Here is a 23408-nt window from a genome sequence, read left to right as displayed (position 1 = left end):
GCTGCTGCAGAACAAAAAACAACAGTAGAATACATTACAATACAACAGTCCATTGCTATACATGCAAAGATTTGTTGGAAGGTAAATGTCTCACTGATATGATCATGGACATGGTGGTCTTGTCCCAACCAGGAGTGCTTATGATGCTACAAAAGTAAGGTAGATCAAAGTTTCTAGGATCCTGAGCAATGATGTGAATTATTATTGAGACTTTTCTGCAAGTTGAGAATATCCAATAGGCCACTTCTATGATCTGCAGTGTTTTGAGTGTCAAGCGGATGTTGGTCCCTGGCATGCTGTGAAGTGTTTGATTTCTCCTTGATTGTGCATGAATTACTATTGCCAGCCATATTCCATGATCAAAAAGAAGCTGATGCCTTGTTGAAAAATGTTTCATATTTCTTGCTTTTAAATTGTAATGTAAACCACTTTTCGCCACTAGGATGCTTCTCCATTACGTTCCCAGAACATGAACTCCATTCGTAGGACTTCCATTTTAATTTCATCAACTATTTGATCAACCAAGTTGTGAAAGAGAAAACAAACCAGAGGTTACTAAAAACAAATTTTTAAAATATCTTATTCATCAATATGATTTCTTATTGTGTAGCAGTTGCTCGTATATGGGGAAAATTTTGAATCCTTCTGCAAGGCAATATCAAAACATGTTTGCCCAAAAAGTGAAGCATTGAAAAAGAGATGTTAGCTGAAACTGTGCCAAACTGGTGAGTTAATCCCTATTTATTTTGCTAAAAATTAAAAATGTTTACGGACACCTCGGGTTTGCTTGAAACTTAACGATAGGTAATTCCCTGCTTGTATTTTGTTATTTTCTTTATTTGATTGTTTGTTGGTTTTTCTAGTGAAAATGAAATTACAAAAAATGGAATTTTCTTCAAATGATTTTGACATTTGTGATTTTTTTCCCCAGCAACCGCAGGTTTACGGAAATCATTGATGCCGTCATATACCACCTGTGCACCTGTTATCTGCACCCAGATCCTAATCTATTACAATGTGTGCCACAAATAAAAGGAAGGATAGAAATACAGTGGCAGAAGAATTAAACTCCAAAAGAAAATTTCCGTCCAGTGTTTTACGTCTGTATTTTTATGGATTACGGAATATTTCGAAGAAATGTATCTGCCTAATGACGATTTTGGTGGATATGGGCAGAATCTGCACGCCGAAACTCGATGTGGATGCAAATTCTATTTATGGAGGTAAATAAAAATACTGACTGATAAAATTTGTCGCAAGTCGCCGGCAATATTTAGGGACTGTGGCATCAGGCAGGGTTGTTTACCATGATTGAAAAGAGAATCGTGTAACCGAGTTAACAGCTACCAACATTTGCAATTCTCAATCCAACCCATAAAAATTGCCTGGCATCTAATGAATAAACATTTTCTGGTTCTCCCAACTGATGATGGTTAAGCACATGCAGAATGCTGAATAACTAATGATATAATAATACTGATGACAGAGTCCTAAGGAAAGATGGCGGGAGAAAAAAGTAAACAAACAAAACGTATCGTACCCTCTAACAAAAAAGTCTTCCAATAACCGGTCTCATCCCTATATTTTACGGAACTCCAATGCAAAAAAAAAGTGCTATTATCCCGTGGATACCAGGTAATGCTAGTGTAGTGATTGTGCAGCACAAGGTAATTTAAAAGTTAAATAGCTGGTTTAACGAGAAAACCAATAACTTAATTAAAATCAGAGTTCAATTTTTTTCCCAAACTTCACGAAATGTTGTTTCTGGCCAATTTTAATAAAACTAGGAAGATCCGAAGGTATGGCAATATGGCAATCCGTTATACCCAAAATAAAAATAAAAATATTGGCCTTTTTTCGGTTTACGGCTATCGCCATCTAACGGTCACATTTCTAGTTAATTCTCTGCGTACACTGACCGAAAAGCTGGCCAAAAATAATTTCCATCGGACGGCGCTGCAAGTTCACCAGCCTCTAGCGGCTGAAATAAAAACTATTTTTTGACATGTGATTCTCATTGTTTACTTTGTTGTTACGTTGGAAGCGTGTGTTTGAGTTTAGTTCGTCGGAATATCTTGTTGTTTTTACCTCCACCCCTATTATTGATGTGCAAATTTTACGCTGCTTCGTTACCAACACAAAACGTAAGCTGTTGGGCATAGAACAAGGTAATATTAACGTACTTTTGGAAAACCAGGTCTCATGTTGTATCATTATGGATAAAGCCATTGTTATAAGCATGGTAGCATTCATATCTCAATGCAACAAAATATTCACAGTCTGTAACAGAAGATTTTTTTACTGAAATAAAATCTTCAAGAATTTCTAACAAAATGTGCTATTTGCTATCAATATTCCGCAAGAATTGGATCTCCCGTTTACTTTTTCCAGTAATAACCATATCTGTTCCACTATCACATTAATTCTGATGGCTATCAAATTAAGGGAATGGTTTTGAAACATTTGCGTCGCTTATTATGTATGTGGTAGTGCTTTGAAGTGGTATACAGGTCGTACCTGAAAACTGAACTTTACGAACTTTGAAAGTCCATGTTATGTTAATTTACTATAGTTTACGTTTGAAACTACGCAGATCATTTGTAAGTTGTGAAGGAGAACATAGTTCATTTTTTAAATTTTCTAAATTTTAACTTTCAGTACAACTTCCGGTTTGAAAATGCCTAATAACTCACTATCTGTTGGTCTGAATGAAAAAAGAACCACATTTTCGTAATCCTCGTGAAATTTGGGGTCGAATCCATGTGTCAGTAGGAAATACCCGAAAATCGTCAAAAATCGCAAATTTCCCTGAACTATAGTTCAGGGAAAATCGCGATTTTGGCCAAATTGGACTTTTCGCCAAAAACAGTTCAAAATAGGTCAGACACACCTTAAATTTCACGAGGATCACGAAAATCATATTCGTTTTGTTGTGGGCCCAGTATTTCTGGAGATATAGTCTACTTCCGGTCACTTCCGGTAATTTTTTTTTTCAACTTCGCAAAAACTACAAAATGAATATTAATATACCAAACATTTTAAGCATTTTGATCATATATGAAATGGTGTGGTGGCTTCTTTCGTGCTTGTTTTGTTATTTTACTGCTGGTTGATTGATATACTTATGACACTACTTCGTTAACAGAGACTACTAGCATTATGTATCACGCTAATTGGAAGGTATACCTGGTAAATATAGATAATAGCTTGAAGATATACCACATACTATTATTATAACCTTATCATGCACGGCCATCTGATGTACAGTCAGGTTTAAAAATAAGCCTGTCTTTTTCTTATTTTACGTTACGCTGTAGCGTATTAGCACGCTACGGAAGTTTCGTAATACTAATAGCCTTGTGGTAGAGCGTCTGACTACGGGAATCGAAAGTCAAGAGTTCGAGTCCCATCTGGACACTCTGTGCCAGAGGATTGAGTTACTGTCCCCTTTGTGGACAATATTTCTTTGTACAAAAAATTAATCACTGTATTGTATTTATAGGTGACATTCCGAGACGGGAATATTAATTGCGTTGGGACGCACAACAATATTATTACAAGTGCAAATAGGTTTCCTTCAAAAGACATGGAAAAATAGTTAAGCAATTTACAAGACTCATGGCTGTATGGTTGAGCATCGGCGTCGCACGCCGGAAATCAAGGGTTCAATCCCCTAAAGAGTCAAAATGAAATTAAATCAATATATATAACTCAAAATGTCAAATTAGATATACAATGCATGTATACAATTCAATATCATTAATGCACTAAAAGATCTAGAATCTCCATGAAGTGAGATTACAGTGCATCGTTCCATAAACAATGAAGTCGTCTAACAACGAAATATTCGCTCATAATTGGGAACAGCGAAAATTGAAAAACATGTACGTCAATGAAAAAAGACGTAACAACATAAATAAGGCAATGTTCACAATAGTGAAAAATGCACGGCAGTAAAAAAGACAAATTTTGTAAATTTTTTTTTAAAGAATTTGTATTGACAATTTTCTGCACAATTTAAAGACTTTGCAACTTTGAAAGGGCAAAATAGCCGATTTCAAAGTTGCTGTCAACCAAGGTAGGGGGAGACACTACCTCAGTTGACTCACCGGGGAGATTACCCGGTGCGTGGCTAAGAGAAGCCGGAAGAAGAGCGAAGGTCGCGGACAAGCTTTTACGTGAGCGATTAACTGTTAATTCGGATTTTTGGGTAGCCCCACAGCCCTCCAATGATATCATCGGACCATGAGGACATCCACGTCCCCTTTCCAGACAGCGCACTCACAACCGTTTACTGCTGATCACAGTAGGGGCATGACCCCCTACGGGCTTATTAAAAATTTAAGGGAAACGGGGCCACAGAAAAGAAGGGAGCCCAGATATGCACTTCAATTTATATAAATTTTAATACTTTGTTTTCGGGCCGCAGCAACGACTGAAGATAATGGGCAGGAATCATTTTTCAAAAATTCCTTCGGGCTTCCAACCGTTATCATTACGAAATTTGGTTCGACTAGATACCTCTTTGGATTCAATATGATTCTTAACCTATTTAAAGAAAACGAAACATGATTTAATTTTTAAACGTTTGCCTATCAATATATATTCAACAAGGATCGGTGCAATCCTTCTTTACCTCTTGTTTTGGTGAACTACTGGTATTAACTGTATTCAGCTAATGGTTTGACAGACATAGCGCTTGCTTGGATGGTAAGTTGACGGGCGGCGAAGAAACTAGTCATTAAGCGACTAACTATTTTCTAATACCTATGCAAATAACACAACAAATGGCATTTTAATTAGTTATAATCATGGGTTACCAGGCACAAAAAAAAGAAACAGACTTATTGGTTGAGACGGTTCAAAACGTTCCAACTTCTTTCAGGATCCCTGCATCAGAATGCCAGACTGAGGATGAGTTCGGAAGTCGCGAATTGAGATTGCCAATTTCGGTAATATACTTGATCTCTTTCATACTAGGCATGTAATCTAAATTCGCTGTACAATGTACAACAAAAAACAAAGCAGTAAAATAATTCTGTATAAAAAATTTACAAAATTGCATTTTGTGACACCTATTTGGCTTTGTAAAGTGATGCTAACTTACAACATAGTCCTGTGAAGTTGGTCACCGGGCATGACAGCAATACATCTTCGATATAAACTGAAGCAGTCTGATTCAAGAATGCTTAGGTTGTCCAAACACACTGCATAGTGACTGATGGAACAGCAGAAAATCAGGATGTAGATTAACTGATTTTCCAGAAATAAGTACTTTTGACGTTTGAAATTCTGACCAACTGGTTTTGCTGTTCACATTTTTCAAAATGTTGAGCACATATTTAAGGCCACCATAGCACAGAATTTTTTCCAGTTTTGCAAACATACCATCACAGCATCTATGAGGAACAGGAGAGGTTAAAAGTTTTCTTTCTTTAAAAATCTATTTATTTCATAACATACCGTGATCTTCTTTTGTAATGGGCAGCCCTCTCTAAATACTTGCATAAGTAATGCTTAAATACTTGGAACAGCTGAAACGAGCGGTTGTGATAAGAAAAAGTATCAGCACCAGTGTTTGGCAATACGTCTTACCCAAAATAAAAATAAAAAATACTGTCCATTTTCTGTTTTACTTGTATCGCCATCTACCGGTCACGTTTCTAGTTAATTCTCTGCATACGCTGACGGAAAATTTTTTTAAGCCCGACTAAATAAGCCCGACTTTCTGTTTTTTACGGTTAATTCAAAAAGTAAAAGCCTAGTCTAAAAATATACCCCATTTTCGTGATCAGCGATCAATTTCGAATCGGAATAATGTATTTTTAATGAAATCTAGGATTTGAAGAAAATTGGAAAAGTGAGAAGGCTATAGCCTTCTTACTTTTTCAATTTTGGCAAAATTTTAGATTTCGCTTTAAATACATGTTTCTGATGCAGAATTGAACGGGAATCACGAATATGAGGGTTGTTTTCTCGTGGGATTCACAGTTTCTGAATAAGACGTAAAAAAAGCTGAAGTTGGGTCTAAAAAAATAAGCCCGACTTTATCTTTAAATGACGATTATCTCAAAAACGGCTTGCATGACAAAAAAACAAATGGCTTTTTCTGAATCAGCGTTAAAATTGGGTTATACTTTGGGATTTTCTTCGCATTCCGAGAGATTTCGATTTTTTCCGATTTTGACAAAAGTGGGAAAGCAAAATTTTAGATTTCGCTTTAAATACATCATTTCTATGCAGAATTGAACGGGCATCACGGATATAAGGGTTGTTTTCTCGTGGAACTCATATTTTATGAATAAAACGTAAAAAATAGTAAAAAATAGGGTTAAAAAATAAGGCCGGGCTTATATTGTCGGGCTTAAAATTTTTTCCTATTAAAAAATATCATTAAATCTAGCCAACTATAGATGATTCTGATTCAAAATTAAACAAGGAACACGAAAATGGAATTTTTTTTTACGTAGAGTTTACGGTTTTTGAATAATCAACTAATTTAAATACTTACCAAATCTCACCTAACACACGATACTTTGACGAATTGATTTTCAGTATTTCGCACAGTAACGTGCCGTCCACGACTAGGATTCAAGCGCTAGGTACTTTTCGTAGTCCTGAAACTAATAACTGCATTCCATAAATTAGCTATTCTGATTTCTCTGAAATGACCGTCAGTAGCAAATATCATTTAATACAAGTTAGCTTGCTTCTGGCTAGTTTGGTTTACGAGTCTTTCGTTACTTAATTCCAACTCACATAGCTGTAGTATGTGTTTTCCCCAGAAGGCATTCTGTTAACAATCCTGCCATTTCATCAAACTTTATGTCAACCAATACTTTCAATTCCATATCAGCAACAGTGAACATTGAAGGACATTGGAATTGAGTTAACGGTCCTTGCAACCTTTCGTAACGGATACATGATATGGCGGCATATCTTGTTATCGAAATTATTACGATAACAACATATGTCCGCGTGCAGTCCCCAGAGAATATGTATATGATATGGAAAAAAATCCCCATTAGTTTGCAATGTTTCGGATTAATTTGGCATACGAAAAAAAAAGGAAATCATTTGGTAGTCTACTTAAGCTACCGGCATTGGGTCACGGCCACGACAGAGGCGGCTACGGAAACGCCAAATGTCCTAAAATGCGGAATTAATACACAAGAAAATTAGCATTTCTATGGTAGTTCGTACAAAAAAAAAGAAAATAGAGAGATTTTTCTTTGCCTGGAATTCGAGCTCCATGCCCCGACGCTTGGCAATTTCCTCCACTTCTTTAGCAATGTTCTCCTGCGAGGTACCGCGTATGTCAATGTATTCCATGTCAGCCGAGCTAAAATTTCATAGAACGAATGTATTCATACCTGAATGTCTTCGTATATTGAAAAATTTTACCTGTAATGACACGAAATGGCTTTGCGGAATCCGTTGGTTCTATTCATTCCCGATCCGTGAATTAGAATAGGATGGAAAAACACAGTATCACCTGTGAAAAAATTTATTTAATGTTTTCTGTCTTATTTCCTATTTTTGTTCGTTTGTTACCTTTTTCCATCGGCAATTCGACAACTGGGTGATTGTCATATCCACGAACTCCATGATACATCTTGTTGACACCTTTCTCCCAATCAGGATAGTCGTGTTGGTGAAGAACTCCTTTATGAGTGCCGGGCAAGACAATCAGGCATCCGTTGTCAGGTGTGATGCGTTCCATCGCTGTCCAAGAGCAAACGATGCGATCCGCAGGACGGAAGGGGAAATAATGCAAATCCTGTGCCAAAATAATGCGAATAAGGAGGAACAATTTTATTGCCCGAGAGACAGCTTACCTGATGAAGAGGATGGCGAGATGTTTGGGTACCCGTATCCGGTGGCTTATTAATCAGCATCGTATGCATGGCACGAATATTGGGTCCAATGAAGCACTCAACATGGTCTAAAACCTACAATTGGGTGCAAAATACAAAAACTTTTGTTTTAAATGTGGAAATTAGGTGAAAGAAATTTTCCAACTTACTGGTGGGTAAAGGCAATACTGGAAGAGAACATCATCATACACAAAATCTTGAGCTTTGTTGTATAGGCGTTCACCAGTTACTGTGCTACTTTTGGCCAAAGAGATGTCTTTCATCATGGTGATTCCATTCCATGGCAAGCGGCGATCACACAAGGCAAGAAATCTTTCTTTGCAAGCATCTAAAAGCTGTGAACTAACAAGACGGGGAACCACAAGAAACCCATTGTCCTCATAAAACTGTCTCTGTTCCAGTGACAATAGGGGATTGTCTAATGTGTACCGGAATCTGGAATGACCATTCACGGATCCCTGTGACAAAACAAAAGTTAAGCTCTCTCAAAATCTACCATGGGAATAAAACCAAAAGTACCTGTTGGAATCCATTTACATGACCATTCATATGTCCAAGGACTGTTTTCAACCTTGTTTCAGCCATAGTTTCTCACTTACTGCTAAGGCTTGTTTAACCTAGTTAAGATTTCTTAATTTATTTGAAAATCCTAGATGAAAAGATCACTTACTATAACTTCTGCGAGAGAAACGTTTTCCTGGCAAGTTTTGGTAACAGGATGGTTGATGCCAAACCTTAAAAATGGCAACAGATGTCTGGGTAAAATCAAACGACGTAGTAGACAACTGACAGATATACAATATGATAACACAAACTGTCTATCGATGGTTCAAAGGGTACGATAAGCACTAAAATCTAAATTAATCTATGAAGTATACGTGATGAACTACGCGTAGGAAAATGGCAGACAATAATCAGTTTCAAAAATAAAAAGTTTAAAATCCTTACAACTCCACTCCGCCCAACGTCATAAGTTCCCCGTAGTTTCGCTAGCAGACAATATTGACAAACAAACACCTAGTGTGCCCTCTGATGGTAATTCAAAAACTATTAGGCGCACGTAAAAACGATTTAAATTTTCGTGATCCTCGTTGAATTTTAAATTAAATCATGTATACTGTGTAGTTATCCATAGATAGTCAGCGTTTAAAAGAAAAAAAATAATGGAGATTTCTCACATTTTTTTTTATTTGTGCGAAACAATAAATCTTTTGGAATTTGTTATAAATGACTTGTTATGCTCAAAATTAAACGCCAATTTTGGAGAAAACGTTCGTTTTTTATTAAAACAGCCGTTATTGATAAAAAAATGGAACCAACGTGCTGTTGGCGGGCCAACATTTTATTATCCGTTGTTCCTTCGTCTTCCACGTTTACATTACATTCTAGAGGGCAACGTGAAAACAAACATGATTTTTGTGATTTTTGCTCAACTCTGAATAGAAATCATGTATTTTAAACTAAATTTAGAATTAATAATAAATAATTACATAATAATAAACTAGCCAGGAGATTGGCCGATGGCATTGCTTTGCTTGCACACGTGAAGTACGTGGTGCGTACGCCAAGGAAAACTTTCTTGGACTAACTGTTGTTTTTTTTTTTCTTAAAATTGCACGCACTACACTCCAGTGTCAAGATATTATTTAATGTGACAGTGCGAACTTTTGACACCGGGTTACAGGAAAAGTATCTATCTAAGCTCTTTTCGTGTGATCGATCGTAAACTTCGTAGAACAATGATCGGACATGTACTAAAATGTTTCGACACAAATCTGTAAATGGCATCGTATTAGAAGCTGCCATTAATTTCACTCGTTCTGTACGTAAATGGGCAGTAATCTCTAGCAAGCTGGGCGTACAAAGAGGTGGGTGGAACTGGCCGGCCACTACCGGAATCGTATATGTGAGACAGGAAGCTATGTTTCAGTTTGTTCCAATCGGCCAAATCGGTTTTTGGCTGATAGAATACATCCGCTCTTCCACTGCCGATGGCGTAGAAGGCATCAGGTGGTTGGATGAAGAGAGAGGAATTCCGCGAACAGAATAACAAAGTGCTTGCTGGCAATTCGTCCCGATCGCAAAAATCGAGTATGGCTTCAGTTACTGCAGACGGACCAAGACTCAGGTAATTGTCTGGCCGGAACGCCAAACTCATAGATTTCATCAAGAAATGGAGAAATGGATGTCCGGCAGAGAAAGCCATGACGCCGTTTTCGATCCAGTTGGGTATGAAATCCCTAACAGTGCCGACCGTGTTGTTCAGACTGTCCAGCGGACGCATCACTATGCAATCCAGGTCAAGATAAATGCCTCCATTCTTCCAAAGTAGGGCCACTCGGATCGCATCACTCCTGTGAACAAGCGGAGTGGTTGATTTGTTCAACAATCCGCTGCGGTAGAACTCCCATAGCGGCGTATCTTCCAAATGATCAAGCAAATTTTGCCGCAAGATACGCACGTTTTCGATTCGCCGCAGCAGAAATTTAGTGATAGCGCAATTAACTTCGTCGTTATCGCTCTTGTTTCTGGAGAGATTCGCAATTGGCGTCTTCTCCATGTACAGTGTCACGCTGGCGTGAGGATTGGCCCTGGCAGCAGATTCTACTCCACACGCCTGACGTGCAGTAAGACACGATCGACCGGATGTCTCAATAAAGAAAATATTTAAACCGTTGAATTTACCAATGGGTTCATGTAACGACGTGATGCTTTCAGGATTAGTTTCACCTATGAAAAAAAAATGAAAAATGTTTAATTTTTATTGTAAAATTGTTTGTTACCGTTATGCTGAAACGAACTAAGAAGTGCCATGACTCCTAAAGTTAGAATAATTAATGCCAATAGGAATCGCTGTTGGATTTTTCTTTTCGATATTGCTCCTGGTAGTCGCATTTTGAGAAGATCTAACTGTTCTATTGAAATTGAATATATGAATATCCACCTTAAACCTAACCTGGGAGGACGAATTTCTGATGAATAGCTAGCTAAATATCTGCTGGCACTGATTCCATGACAAGGCAGCTGATACAGACTTTCTTTCCACCAACTAGAGGAGCCCGCCCACAGCAAAACAAATCGGTGTCTTCTCAGTCAATGGTTTCACGCTGGTAAGCTTGTGAATGTGGGAGGAGGGGCTTCAAATGGTGATGCCAACCATCCATAAGGCCAGCCTCCAGCCAATCCATTGTGTCGAAAGCAGGATGATGGTTGTCTTCATCGTAGTCTTAGCTAAACAGTTGATAGATTTGATAAGACTTCCAATCAACCTCGCTGGCTTTGACCGCTCCGAAACTGCTTTTTATTGGGTAAGAAAGGATATAAGCTATGTGCTGGTTAATTACAGACGGATACACAGCAATGTGTAAACATAATTGTTTTAAATAAAATAAAGTAAAAGCAACACAGCTTTCAAGGGAATCGGTTGAATCAGGGGATGCATTTTACGATGGGAAACACAACCATTAAGTTCTTGGGTAACTTTATGTCCGTGGCTTAAGGTTAAGGGAAAGTAGCGCTTGGTTTGCCAACTGCAATTTAGCAAATGCCGTAACCAGCTGGTAGACAAGGAAGGACGGTACTAACTCCAGGAATAACAAGGGTCGAAGTTAAGGTGCTCGAGGTGATTGACCAAGTCGTTACTGTTACTCCAGTGGCAAATCCATTCCAAATTTGTTGGAAGAAACGTTTACCACGGTTTTGCATGCCCGTACTGGCCATGCCGTTCGAATCCTCACCGTCGTCCATCGATGAAAATACACCAAATGGCAATTCACGAGAATTGCGGGTCAGGCCTGTGCTGGGCTCAGCAGTTGGCATTACACTGTGAATTCAATTCAGTATTTAATCGATCTGGCAAAATTAACACGACTATGTGGCTTAAGGGAGAGTTTGACACACACTTACATTCTGACTTCACTGGGAATAATGGGATATTGGGCTGTAATGTCCTCGCCTTGCTCGTCGTTGTATTCGGCAAACCGTCTTCTTCGTCCAGCGCATGCAACTGGATTCGGCGAAAGGTTGGTCATGGCAACGCACGTCGTGATGCTCAATGCCGTGCAAGTTGACGTGATCGTGAAGGTGATAGTTTTCAACAAGGGATTCCTCATGGAAGACGACGAGCCCGAGCTGAGCAGAAATCGATTTTGTCCCATTTCTTCTTCGGCCGTGGACGTATCTTGACGCATAGGTCCGTAGCCCTTAACCCTTGCTTGAGCATTGCTGTAGTCGCCAACGAATGGAGAGTTATCCTGCTTGTAACGAACACAAAAGATTGCGATAGGGGAAATAAAATTTAGAACCAGAACTAGTTTAATTATTAAGAAGCTGTTGAAATGTTATTTGACCACGTCATCGTTGAGCATTGAATAGTGGACAAACGGCGACATCCAGGGATAACCTATTATCATACATCGACGATAAAATTGTTGTTGGGAAAGAGCCACACAAATGGCCAGAAAGATAAGGGAAAGCTTCATTTTGCTTCCTATAGAAATTATAGTTTGCTTTTACACATAACAAAATACAAGGTTAAAATTGTAGATAAAGGTAAATACAGTAAGCTTATGTATGGTAAGGTAGGTTCCAAATTAATGATACGTTCCATCAAGGTGCCATCACCTTTTATATACCTGTAAGGTAGCCTTCCGCAATTGAGGTATTTGTTTACGGTCATCTACGAAATTAAATAAGGACAAAGATTCCAGCACTCTATAATTAAGGAACTTGGATAGCACGCACAATGTAGTCCCCCTAGGTTACACGAAACGCTATACGTGTTAAACTGTATACGACAACAAAGATTTACTAGGTAAAAACAAGCATAAAAAAAATTATTATGGATGTTTACGAAGATGATTCACAATTATTGTTTATTTGTGTTTTACCTGCATTCACCTGAGCATGTCTCAGGCTTTAAGACGTTGTCGGTGACAGGTGTGACGTTCACACACAACTGGAAAAAATGGGCGTTTCAGCAGCGAGTCTCTCAGACTTTGATCGTTGCCGTAGGTCCTACCTCAACCTCTCGGTGAGTGTCAGTAGGAGGTATGGAAGGGGAGAAAAGAATCAAATCGATAGTTTCGGAAAGGTAGCTTTTTTTGAAAATCCACCCCGTCGGCTTGATTTAGAAAAGGACTATGTTATTTTTTGTTTTTCAGTTTCGTTAAACAATATTTGCCATGTTTCAACTGTTCTAAAAGCATCACCTGATACGTCGCACTGTTCTGAAAGCACCTGATACGTCGCACACCTGCAATGTATGAATATAATACTAAACAAATTTTCTTTTCCGAATTGTGCTGAGTCCTTCATGCCCTTTAGAATTTGTCCCCAAGTTGGATAAGATTTGCCCAAAAGCGCGTTTGCCAACCTGACCATGGGAGCTAGAGCTTGCATTGATGTTTGACTGCTTTGAAAATAAAGATGTCGCGCCCAGTTTTTGCCATAAGAACCACTCGCGGTAACCTACATGTACAGTACATACATCCAAACAGGCTGTATTTACCTTCAACTTGTCTTTAAAAACCTGATACGCAGCGGTCATGGTACCACACTTCACCTGTTTACTTATCTAACCGGTCAAGTTCGGTAAGTTCACCCCTTCGAATCGCTTGGTTCATGGGCGTCATCTAACATTTTTATACGGGTTCTCATGAACGAGTCACATTTTTCATTTACTGTCAGTTAGGCACGATGTAAACACCTTGCAGGTTATGACGCAGCAATTATGATTATTCGAAGCTAAATAATATATCTCTGTGCGCAATATTACTTATGACACGCCAAACATTGGCAACATATGCTACGTCGTTTAATACTCAAGGAAACCTAACTGATCAATTCACATTCCGTTTGCCAAGTGGGAGTATATGGATTGGGGACAGGACAAGTGGGTATTGTAAAAAAAACTTAAAACCACGAAGGACTGATACCAACCGCGGTTCATATAAAAAGTTTTCCGTGTGTTCGAAAGCTAGAAAATAGGGAGAAACGCTAAAATTGCGTTACAGACCTGGCTCAACTAGCCAGAATACGACCCGCGTGAAAACTTACGACGTTATGAACTGAAGCGACGTAGAAAACAGTTATAGTCAGACCCAATTTGATTAACGTCGGCTAAGTTTCATGTTACTCTTTATTGAGAAAAAGATAGCAATACAATAACGCAATACAATAAAACATCAATGAACTGTCAGAATCACATACGAAACATTGACGCAAAAGAAACCGGTACCAGTATTTCTACTGATATGTCGTTAGATCGTGTGCAAACGGCAGCTTTTGGCTTCTGTTATTGCGCTTTATTTGCCAACCGCAAGTTGGCAAACACCGTAACCAGCTGGTAAGCACGGAAGGACGGTACTGACTCCAGGAATAGCAAGCGTCGAAGCTAAGGTGCTCGAGATCACCGACCATGTAGTTGTGGTTATTCCAGTGGCAAATCCATTCCAAATTTGTTGCAAGAAACGTTTACCACGATTTTGCGTGCCGATGGTGGCCACACCGTTCGAATCCCCATCGTCATTCATCGACGAAGATATTCCGAATGGCAAAACACGAGAATTGCGGGTTTTTTCCTTTATTTTAGGACATCAAATGCTGTTCTCCTTATACAGTTCTTTTCCACTACGTCAAGGACTTTCAGCTTAAAGTTTATGAATACCTCATATACGGATTACGTCTCTACAATAACTCAAAGCCGGTCAATTAGATGGCCATTATGAAGAATGAAGATGAGACATCATGGGACTTAGCATTCTTTACTCATTTGCCAAAAATTCCTAACAATAGAGAATAATGAGAAAATGTGCATTTAAACTTTTTAACGTTGTTGCTCTTTATAGCTAAGAGCGTGACATGATCACCAATCGTCAATTGCGGACAGCGTAGTGGAGACGTCAAAATAAGAACAAGCAAGCCAGTGGAATTCAAAGAATTGTTAAACTTGATTTATTCAAGACACAAAAGGTTTATGTGGAAGTTTGTTCCGGCATTTTTCATCAAAGGAACACTTGTGGTCAGTTACACTATGAATGAAATTCGCACTAAAAGCAATTTCAGACAACGGTAAGCATTTAATGCGAAATGCGAATTCAAAGTCCCACCGTGTGAGACCGAAGAATAAAATCGCTTGTATAAAGGTAAACCAGTTTGTTTTTCTGGTTATTTTTTCAGTGGATACGTCTACTAACAATAATTTTATTACACTTAAATTTTAGGGAATAACAAAGCTATTGAAGTATGGAAGGCATGGGCGTTCATTCAAATTGGCTACCTTCCTATTGGTCGCTGGAGTTTTTTTCCTTTTTTTGGCCACAGAAATTTTGGTTGCAAACAGAGTCCAAAGATGCGCACACTCAGTACATCAACAATATCAGTAAAGACAATGCAATTAAACGAATTTTAGTATGGAGTCGAACGCTGCGTAAAGAGGTTCGAGCCTTTGGCTTTGGCAAGAAAGTTTTCACCGAAAAAGGCTGCGCTTTTACGCAATTCGAAATCTCCGGCTATCGTTTGGGTTCCCCGATTCAGCACTATGATGCTGCCATTGTCGTGTTTAACAACGAATATGTAACTTAACTTAACTTAACGCCCGACTTCCCTAGCGGACGCAATCCAAACCAGCGGTTGATTTTTTTCACTCAGGAATCCCCATTCGCCTTGAGATCTATTGACAACATGGCCTCTTTTAACAACTACTTCAGTTGGACTATGACGTACTTGAAGCATTCCGATATCAATCATCACTGCCAACGTCTCCGGCGTGCATTTTAAGGCATCGATGAACGAATGCGGAGGAGCGATCTGAGTATAATTGGCTCCACCGTATACGATCGGTACAATGTTACGTTTCATAATCTCAAAAAACTTTTCCGTGACATAATCGTCGCACATCGAATTTTCAAAAGACAAATAAAATTTGTATTTGAGTAGAAATAGTATTTGAGTAAATAGGACTGACGTTGAGTAAAAACATCGAGGCTGGCGACTCTTGCTTCATAAAGATGAAACGTTGGTGTGGTCGTCTTTTAAAGTAAGGTAATTCAGTTAACCAGATGACGTGCATGTTCATGATGATGGCGTCGTAATCTTTTAGTGGCAAAGCTGATTCGTTGTGGAATATGCCATATTGGGAAACGTCGCATCCATGTCGAACAAACGGCTCGTGACCTGAACGGAAAACGGCTGTTTCGATTCGTTCTGGACTGTTCCCTATCAAAATAGATTTTAAATGATTGCGTTTGCTGGTTGTCAATGCCTTGTCGAGTTCCTGATCCGTAGCTAGGGTCTCTACAGAAATGTTTTCTTCCCTTTCAAGCCCTTCACTGAGACGTCCTGTATTACCTGCATAGTATCTTGTTTTTGAAATGGTAACAACGATAAATATTCCTACGGCCGGGGAGGGAATGTTTCGAATAATTGCCCTGTACACTCCGTTTAAAGACAGGGCTACATCCATTTCATGGTGTAGCATTTAATGAATTCGTACATGGCTAGATGTTGTGCTGACTACTGTTATGTCTACGGTATACGTTCAATGTATGCTCATGTATTGTTGTGCGCCCAATACACAATTGGTAGCATATTGTGCGCACAACATTACAAGGGAGCGACATAGAAAAAACTTAAAATAGTCACCGGTAAAGGACCTAGACGACTGATACTTATATACACGGTGCGACAGCTTTAGAGCCAGCAAGAGTGTAGGCCTTAGCGTTCACAGTCGTGGCCGGTAAAATGAGAATCCTATTGGTTCCTCACCAAATTTCATATTTACTTTCTGTTTACACATCACTTCTGTGTTCTGCTGCTTTAAAAAAATAAAAGGTGGGTATTTTCCGTTCTGCAAGTCAGGGGTATTTGTATATACTTGTCGAGTGGATGTCGACAGCTATCTTTATGGCTTTTTGCCACCTGCAGTCATATTTTGAAACATGATTGTTTCATCGTAAGTTCTGCAAGCTCATCTTGATTCTTCGCTTGAGTCAACAGCACTAAACCAGGAAAAGCAAGTTATGTTTTGTCACCTGTTTAATGTTCACAAACGTTACTGTACTACGTAATAGAACAGCAGCCGCCATCTGAATTGCCGAGAATAATGATGGCCCTTGACCACTAGTCGTGAATATAGTAAAGTGGCCCCACCACAAGAAAAATCCAGGCTACAGCAAATAATACGAAAATAAGCAACTGAAGTGGCATTCGACAACCCCACGATAAAGGTTTGGTTGTCCTTGAATTCAACCGGATAACTGATTGCCAACAAACCAAGGGCTTCTCTCCTTTTCTGTGAAAGATGACTCAGACTCATGCCACTGTCATAAAAGGCAGAAGAGTTATTGCGTTGGCTGAAAAACAGTTATTGCGCAATAGATGCTTTCGTAACCAAAACCGTTGGCTTCAAAATTATTCGACAGACAGATACTGATATGAACAGAGACTAAAAAACATTATTTTCGATTGCCTTTTCCGATTGCATGATCAGACAAGTTGCAACGTGTCGGGTCGGTGAAAGTAAATTTTCTTCTTTTGGGGAATCCAATCTACCGTATACAAGGGTCAATGTAGTGTCGAAAATCAAAGGCTTGGATTTGCGTGTGGTATTAAATGTACTTTATAAGACATTCAGTTAAAACAATTCGATTACAACAAATGAAACAAAGGCGGTATTATATACCAAGAGTCTAGGTGTCGCTAATTGTAAAAGAAGTGTGCAACGCATCCTCTTCGGATCGACAGGATGATGAGGATCGCTGAAATGAATGACGTTCAATAAACGTCTGAATTCGGTCTCAGTGTCTTCTAGAAGCAACCTTTCATAAAAGAAAACAGTGCCGTTTTGAATGTTTCCAATTCAACCGACTGCGTGATCGGCCCAACATCCTCCATGTAATCGACGTAGTTATCTGCTGCTGTCATGATCCTTGATGAATATTGTGCATTCACAATCTAGATCCGCAAAATTACCATGATATTGTGTTGTATAAACAAAAATCTTGAAGTTTCCTAGACACAGATCACGATCGAAGTTAAGAACAACGATGATCAGCCAATTTCATAAGTGCTTGGTGAACCCGAGGACCGCAGGACTGGACTCAAAAAAAAAAAAGAAAATGAAAAGAGAGAGGGAACGGAGCATCGGAAAAGGCTGCTGACACTTCAGTCTAATTGTTAAAAATGAAGCCTTGTCACATTCCAGAGGAACAGCTTGAATAAACACGCTGCGTTGTGCGTTTCTCCTCTGTCATTCGTCGTCTTCGATTGTGAGCTTGTCAAACGTTTTGGAGAGCTAGACGTTAGGCATGACATCTAGCACCATTCAAATCCCAATAGTTAGCAACACTATTTGTTTTCTGGTACTTTTTGCATGCTAGCGAAGCCCATACTAGTCTGTTACAAAGCAATAGGAAACTTTTATCCCCACCCAAAACAGTAAAACGCAGGCTGCACATACCATGTGGATAAAGAGAATACACCACTTTAAAAAATACGTGTTTGCCTGAAAATTCTAAAATATTCAACTAGCAATGTCAAATTTCCGCTGTAAACATATAAAATAATTTTGGGGGCAGCCGGAAGTGATAGGTCACAAAGTATGGGTTTGAACGTCCTTGTCTCTTACTTTCACTGCGTCGGTCAAGCCGTTGCTTGAAGGAAGCGCCCAAGAGTTTAAGCTGTCACTCCTTTGTGGTTGCCAACAGCTTCGCATCTGCCAATCGTGATAGTTCCTCAGCGTGCATCTCTAAATTGCGCCCGAATATCAAACGAAAGACATAAACCTCGAAATTTTTAAGTAGAAGTACTATTTCTAAATTTCTACATTCAACACTGATGTACTGTTGAGTATCTACAGGATAGTGGCATTAATCTAAAAGACAAAACAGAATAAAATCATGATGTGATTGAGTTTTAAACCATTCTTATACCTGTTTGCATTGCTTAAGTTGTTGCCATTGCCCTATTTCCTGAGTTCTGATCTCACTCTTGAGTTCTGGCATTATTCAAACTGGCAAGCTGTCGAGGATTCGACAACTAGCTCTCGAAATCCATCTTCCAGATTATCCGGTTGAAGACTTCCGCAAGCTAATAAGACTCAACAGGTCTCTTGAATCAATGGGCATGGTCCAGTTTGGTTCCAAATACAATCCGTGGTATTCAGCAAATTTTAAGCACCTTCAACTATGGAGGCAACCTGCAGGTTACGAGATTGCATAGTACAACAGCAAACTCTTGCACCCTGATTTTTAGCCACAGCAGTTAACTGTTTTCCTATATATCTGTTTACCGAACACGCTGCGTAAATAACCGTAGGTTTGTATCTAAGTAGACGAATCATTCAAGGGCCTCCGTTTCCGGACTTTCTCGTCATTCTTCTGACATCGCCAAGTAAAACCCCAGCAAGGTTGGGTCGCTAAATGTATTGCGTGACTTGGTCCACGTGAACAGAGAAATAAATATCCGATCCAATAACGCTGCTTCTGCCATCAATGTTGGTATTCGCAAAACTAGCCGCAAACTATTAGTATTTCTGATATTTTACGTACAGCAAACAAACACTACATCACTGCAAAAAGAAAATAAATAAATAAAAACTTTATAATAAAAAAGAAGAATAGCGCTGATTTTCCTTGTGCCTTGAGTCTTCTACACCAAGATACCTGCCTCTCATAAGCGTTACCAATAGTACGAAGTTCCATTTTTCGTACTCCACCAAATGTGTCTGGTGGCATTTGGCGTATCACTCCACCGCTATGTCTTTACAACCATAAATACAGGTTAAAACAGCATTTTTATACTGCATTCCTACATGTTATCAGCCAATGACGGTCGTTTTTTGGTGTCGACACCAGTAATAGATTAGGCTAAACATTGTTCCCGCTAAGTTAAAAAAACATAACTTTTCTTCATCAACGTTATTGGATCGGATATTTATTTCTCTGTTCTCTGATCTTGTCGGGCCTCTGGCAAAAAAAATTAACCTTCCTTTAGTGTGTTTCTCCCCCTTTTTGTACAGCCCTTAGTTTGTTTTGCCTCGGGGGTCCTACCTACAAAATATTAGCATTTATTTTTTTGTTTAAGGAAACGGATCTGACAGTGTTCAGTACAGGCAACAACTCTTGTAGTAAACGATCAATTTGAAATCTTTTGCTCAGAGAATCCCCAGGTATATAAAGGGCCATAGTATCCACTCAGTTCAGCATCCAGCATCCGTCGGTGAAACAGCAAACAGCTCCGTTTTATCCTTCCTCTCAAGGTACGCTTTTTTAATAACATTATTTTTGTTTCAATTCAATTTGTTCAATGAAATTTCGTGTTTAAAAACAAAAACTAACAGATGAAATTCGCACTGATCTTCCTGCTGTCGGCTGTTGTCGACATGTCCCAGCAACAATTCTTGCGGCCTAGGCCGCACGGATTGGTCTGGTGGTCACCTTATTTACATCCGCAACCGTATGCCTCCAACGACTTCCACTTGGGCCAATCTCTTTACGACGATGTCGAGCAAGAGCACGTATCGGCTCGCCGTTTCAGACCTTCTCGACCCATCCCAGTTTACCAGGCAAGCCCAACACCTTTTCGCTCGTCCCAACGTGCAATATCTAACCCTTTAATTTCATTTAGATTGAGGATTTGAACGCCGACTTGTCGGACGACGGTCAAACTAACAACGAAGTCAATGGACAGGCACAGTTTCCAGACAGCCAGCAAAGAGTCAACGTCTACAGAGGATTCAATGAAGGTCGATTCTTTTTCAGCAGCAAAACCAACAACCCCTTCTTTAAAACAGCCACGTTCACTCTAACTTCGACTGTTACCACCGTTTCTGAGATCATCAGATGCGTACCGGTAGCCAACCTGGCCGTCAATCCGGCACCAGTTTGCCCTGGGCGCAAAAGACGTGGAATGGACGACAGTGAAACCTATCAGTTCCCCATCACTCCATCGGAAACCCTTAAGTATTATTGTAATTCCAAGCGGTTAAAAAATGCAATCAACATTCACGATGTTGGGTTTCATTTCGTAGGTTGACCCCAACAGCTGTTCCGTCTCTAGAATTAGAAGCTCGTCAACTCATCGCCGATGAGCAGAAGAACGCACACGAATTGATTTCATCAAAGGAGGTCGTGAACGAATTCGTACCCGTAGAGGCTGAAAAACCGAGACAGAAACGTTTCTTCTTTGGTGGATTTGTGGCTTCTACTACGATCTTTTCCTATTCGTTTATCGGAACAGCTGTGACGAACACAGTTCTTTTTAACCCGCCTGCCGCTTGCTTACCAGCCGGCTTTGTGGTCTGCTAATAAAAACGTAAGCCGTTTTCGTTTTTTTCTGACGTAATTAAAAGCTTTTTAATCAGACAAAGATTCACGCAAACTGGCCATCGTGTGCATGTTATGCAAATGTTGTTATGCCACATTCCACCACTTGATTTTTGAGACCCTAATTTGTATGCTATTCGTGTTACTTATTTTATTCAATGACTTGTTTACATCGGTGCTGGAATTGGGCAAGAACCGTTTGTTTTTTGCATGACCTTGTTCTTGGTTAAATAGATTTTTAGAAGCATTCGTCCTTTTTGCATCGAGTTGGCTTTTATTTTATATGTCTTCGTCAACGCCCTGCGTGATTGCGGGCAGTAAATTGAACCGTCCCGACCGCAAGCAAGTATTTTGCTCTGCTTATACCAGACAACCATACACTTAAGAGTCAGCATAACCAACCTGCCCTCCACCTACCAATCAGATACGCCACCGTCGTAACATTCGAATCCCGAACAATATCTCTACAGATTTGAACCTAACATTTTTTTGGGGAAGGAAAGAAAATATTTGATGCCTTTGGCTATGAAATTTAGTTTTTACTACCCTGAAATCAGAATGGTACTAGTCGAAAAAATTTTAAGCCCGACTTACGAGTCGGGCTTATTTATCAGTCGGGTTTAAAAAAATTTTCGGCAAAAACTGAAACTTATCGGAATTGGGACCGATGGCCAGTTTGCGTGAATCTTTGTCTGATTAAAAAGCTTGTAATTACGTCAGAAAAAACGAAAACGGCTTCGTTTTTATGGGCAGACCACAAAGCCGGCTGGTAGGCAAGCGGCAGGCGGGTCAAAAAGAACTTCGTTCGTCACAACTATTCCGGTAAACGCATAGGAAAAGACCGTAGTAGAAGCCACAAATCCACCAAAGAAAAAACGTTTCTGTCTCGGTTTTTCAGCCTCTACGGGTACGAATTCGTTCACGACCTCCTTTGATGAAATCAATTCGTGTGCGTTCTTCTGCTCATCGGCGAAGAGTTGACGAGCTTCTAATTCTAGAGACGGAACAGCTGTTGGGGTCAACCTACGAAATGAAACCCAACATCGTGAATGTTGATTGCATTTTTTAACCACTTGGAATTACAATAATACTTAAGGGTTTCCGATGGAGTGATGGGGAACTGATGGGTTTCACTGTCGTCCATTCCACGTCTTTTGCGCCCAGGGCAAACTGGTGCCGGATTGACGGCCAGGTTGGCTACCGGTACGCAATTTAAGGTAGAAATAACGGTGGTAACAGTCGAAGTTAGAGTGAACGTGGCTGTTTTTAAGAAAGGATTGTTGATTGTGCTGCTGAAAAAGAATCGACCTTCATTGAATCCTCTGTAGACGTTGACTCTTTGCTGGCTGTCTGGAAACTGTGCCTGTCCATTGACTTCGTTGTTAGTTTGACCGTCGTCCGACAAGTCGGCGTTCAAATCCTCAATCTAAATGAAATTAAAGGGTTAGATATTGCACGTTGGGACCAGCGAAAAGGTGTTGGGCTTGCCTGGTAAACTGGGATGGGTCGAGAAGGTCTGAAACGGCGAGCCGATACGTGCTCTTGCTCGACATCGTCGTAAAGAGATTGGCCCAAGTGGAAGTCGTTGGAGGCATACGGTTGCGGATGTAAATAAGGTGACCACCAGACCAATCCGTGCGGCCTAGGCCGCAAGAATTGTTGCTGGGACATGTCGACAACAGCCGACAGCAGGAAGATCAGTGCGAATTTCATCTGTTAGTTTTTGTTTTTAAACACGAAATTTCATTGAACAAATTGAATTGAAACAAAAATAATGTTATTAAAAAAGCGTACCTTGAGAGGAAGGATAAAACGGAGCTGTTTGCTGTTTCACCGACGGATGCTGGATGCTGAACTGAGTGGATACTATGGCCCTTTATATACCTGGGGATTCTCTGAGCAAAAGATTTCAAATTGATCGTTTACTACAAGAGTTGTTGCCTGTACTGAACACTGTCAGATCCGTTTCCTTAAACAAAAAATAAATGCTAATATTTTGTAGGTAGGACCCCGAGGCAAAACAAACTAAGGGCTGTACAAAAAGGGGGAGAAACACACTAAAGGAAGGTTAATTTTTTTTGCCAGAGGCCCGACAAGATCAGAGAACAGAGAAATAAATATCCGATCCAATAACGTTGATGAAGAAAAGTTATGTTTTTTTAACTTAGCGGGAACAATGTTTAGCCTAATCTATTACTGGTGTCGA

The 23408-nt window shown here is 39.6% G+C and overlaps 6 protein-coding genes and 2 long non-coding RNA genes across 9 annotated transcripts in view; 3 read left to right on the top strand and 5 right to left on the bottom strand.

Moving 5' to 3' along the window:
• The window catches only part of LOC130689400 (lactosylceramide 1,3-N-acetyl-beta-D-glucosaminyltransferase-like), an 83999-nt gene that overhangs the window by 50232 nt on the left and 10359 nt on the right, over positions 1–23408 (top strand). The gene's annotated exons all lie outside the window — the stretch shown is intronic.
• Positions 227–1360, top strand: LOC130689412 (uncharacterized). Its single transcript, XR_009000729.2, has 4 exons — positions 227–298; positions 443–551; positions 611–725; positions 932–1360. It is a non-coding gene; the product is annotated as an uncharacterized LOC130689412 (long non-coding RNA).
• LOC130689413 (uncharacterized) lies at positions 3996–5595 on the bottom strand. Its single transcript, XR_009000730.2, has 5 exons — positions 5464–5595; positions 5108–5399; positions 4845–4998; positions 4637–4767; positions 3996–4548 (listed from the first exon to the last, which is right to left on the bottom strand). It is a non-coding gene; the product is annotated as an uncharacterized LOC130689413 (long non-coding RNA).
• On the bottom strand, positions 6721–8614 carry LOC130689410 (phytanoyl-CoA dioxygenase, peroxisomal-like). Its single transcript, XM_057512357.2, has 7 exons — positions 8397–8614; positions 8027–8335; positions 7839–7952; positions 7555–7780; positions 7405–7495; positions 7237–7342; positions 6721–7149 (listed from the first exon to the last, which is right to left on the bottom strand). The coding sequence occupies exons 1-7, from the start codon at positions 8460–8462 to the stop codon at positions 7090–7092; spliced, it is 972 nt and encodes a 323-aa protein (XP_057368340.1). The 5' UTR covers positions 8463–8614; the 3' UTR covers positions 6721–7089.
• LOC130689398 (lactosylceramide 4-alpha-galactosyltransferase-like) lies at positions 9634–11065 on the bottom strand. The gene is made up of 3 exons (XM_057512347.2): positions 11035–11065; positions 10661–10792; positions 9634–10607 (listed from the first exon to the last, which is right to left on the bottom strand). Exons 1-3 carry the CDS (start codon positions 11063–11065, stop codon positions 9670–9672), a joined length of 1101 nt encoding a protein of 366 aa, XP_057368330.1. The 3' UTR covers positions 9634–9669.
• Positions 11353–12395, bottom strand: LOC130689399 (uncharacterized). 2 transcript variants are annotated; one of them, XM_059495854.1, is made up of 3 exons: positions 12230–12395; positions 11784–12130; positions 11353–11700 (listed from the first exon to the last, which is right to left on the bottom strand). In XM_059495854.1, the coding sequence occupies exons 1-3, from the start codon at positions 12356–12358 to the stop codon at positions 11415–11417; spliced, it is 762 nt and encodes a 253-aa protein (XP_059351837.1). In that variant the 5' UTR covers positions 12359–12395; the 3' UTR covers positions 11353–11414. The 2 variants fall into 2 exon arrangements, with proteins under 2 accessions (XP_059351837.1, XP_059351836.1); XM_059495853.1 differs by having other exon boundaries at positions 12227–12394.
• LOC130689409 (uncharacterized) lies at positions 19968–21426 on the top strand. The gene is made up of 4 exons (XM_057512356.2): positions 19968–20136; positions 20218–20442; positions 20505–20839; positions 20908–21426. The coding sequence occupies exons 2-4, from the start codon at positions 20218–20220 to the stop codon at positions 21182–21184; spliced, it is 837 nt and encodes a 278-aa protein (XP_057368339.1). The 5' UTR covers positions 19968–20136; the 3' UTR covers positions 21185–21426.
• LOC130689408 (uncharacterized) lies at positions 21931–23153 on the bottom strand. Its single transcript, XM_057512355.2, has 4 exons — positions 22997–23153; positions 22691–22915; positions 22294–22628; positions 21931–22225 (listed from the first exon to the last, which is right to left on the bottom strand). The coding sequence occupies exons 2-4, from the start codon at positions 22913–22915 to the stop codon at positions 21946–21948; spliced, it is 840 nt and encodes a 279-aa protein (XP_057368338.1). The 5' UTR covers positions 22997–23153; the 3' UTR covers positions 21931–21945.

This window comes from Daphnia carinata, chromosome 6 (assembly GCF_022539665.2).
Source record: "Daphnia carinata strain CSIRO-1 chromosome 6, CSIRO_AGI_Dcar_HiC_V3, whole genome shotgun sequence".
Lineage (NCBI taxonomy): Eukaryota > Metazoa > Arthropoda > Branchiopoda > Diplostraca > Daphniidae > Daphnia > Daphnia carinata.
This window is presented reverse-complemented; position numbering and strand designations above follow the sequence as displayed.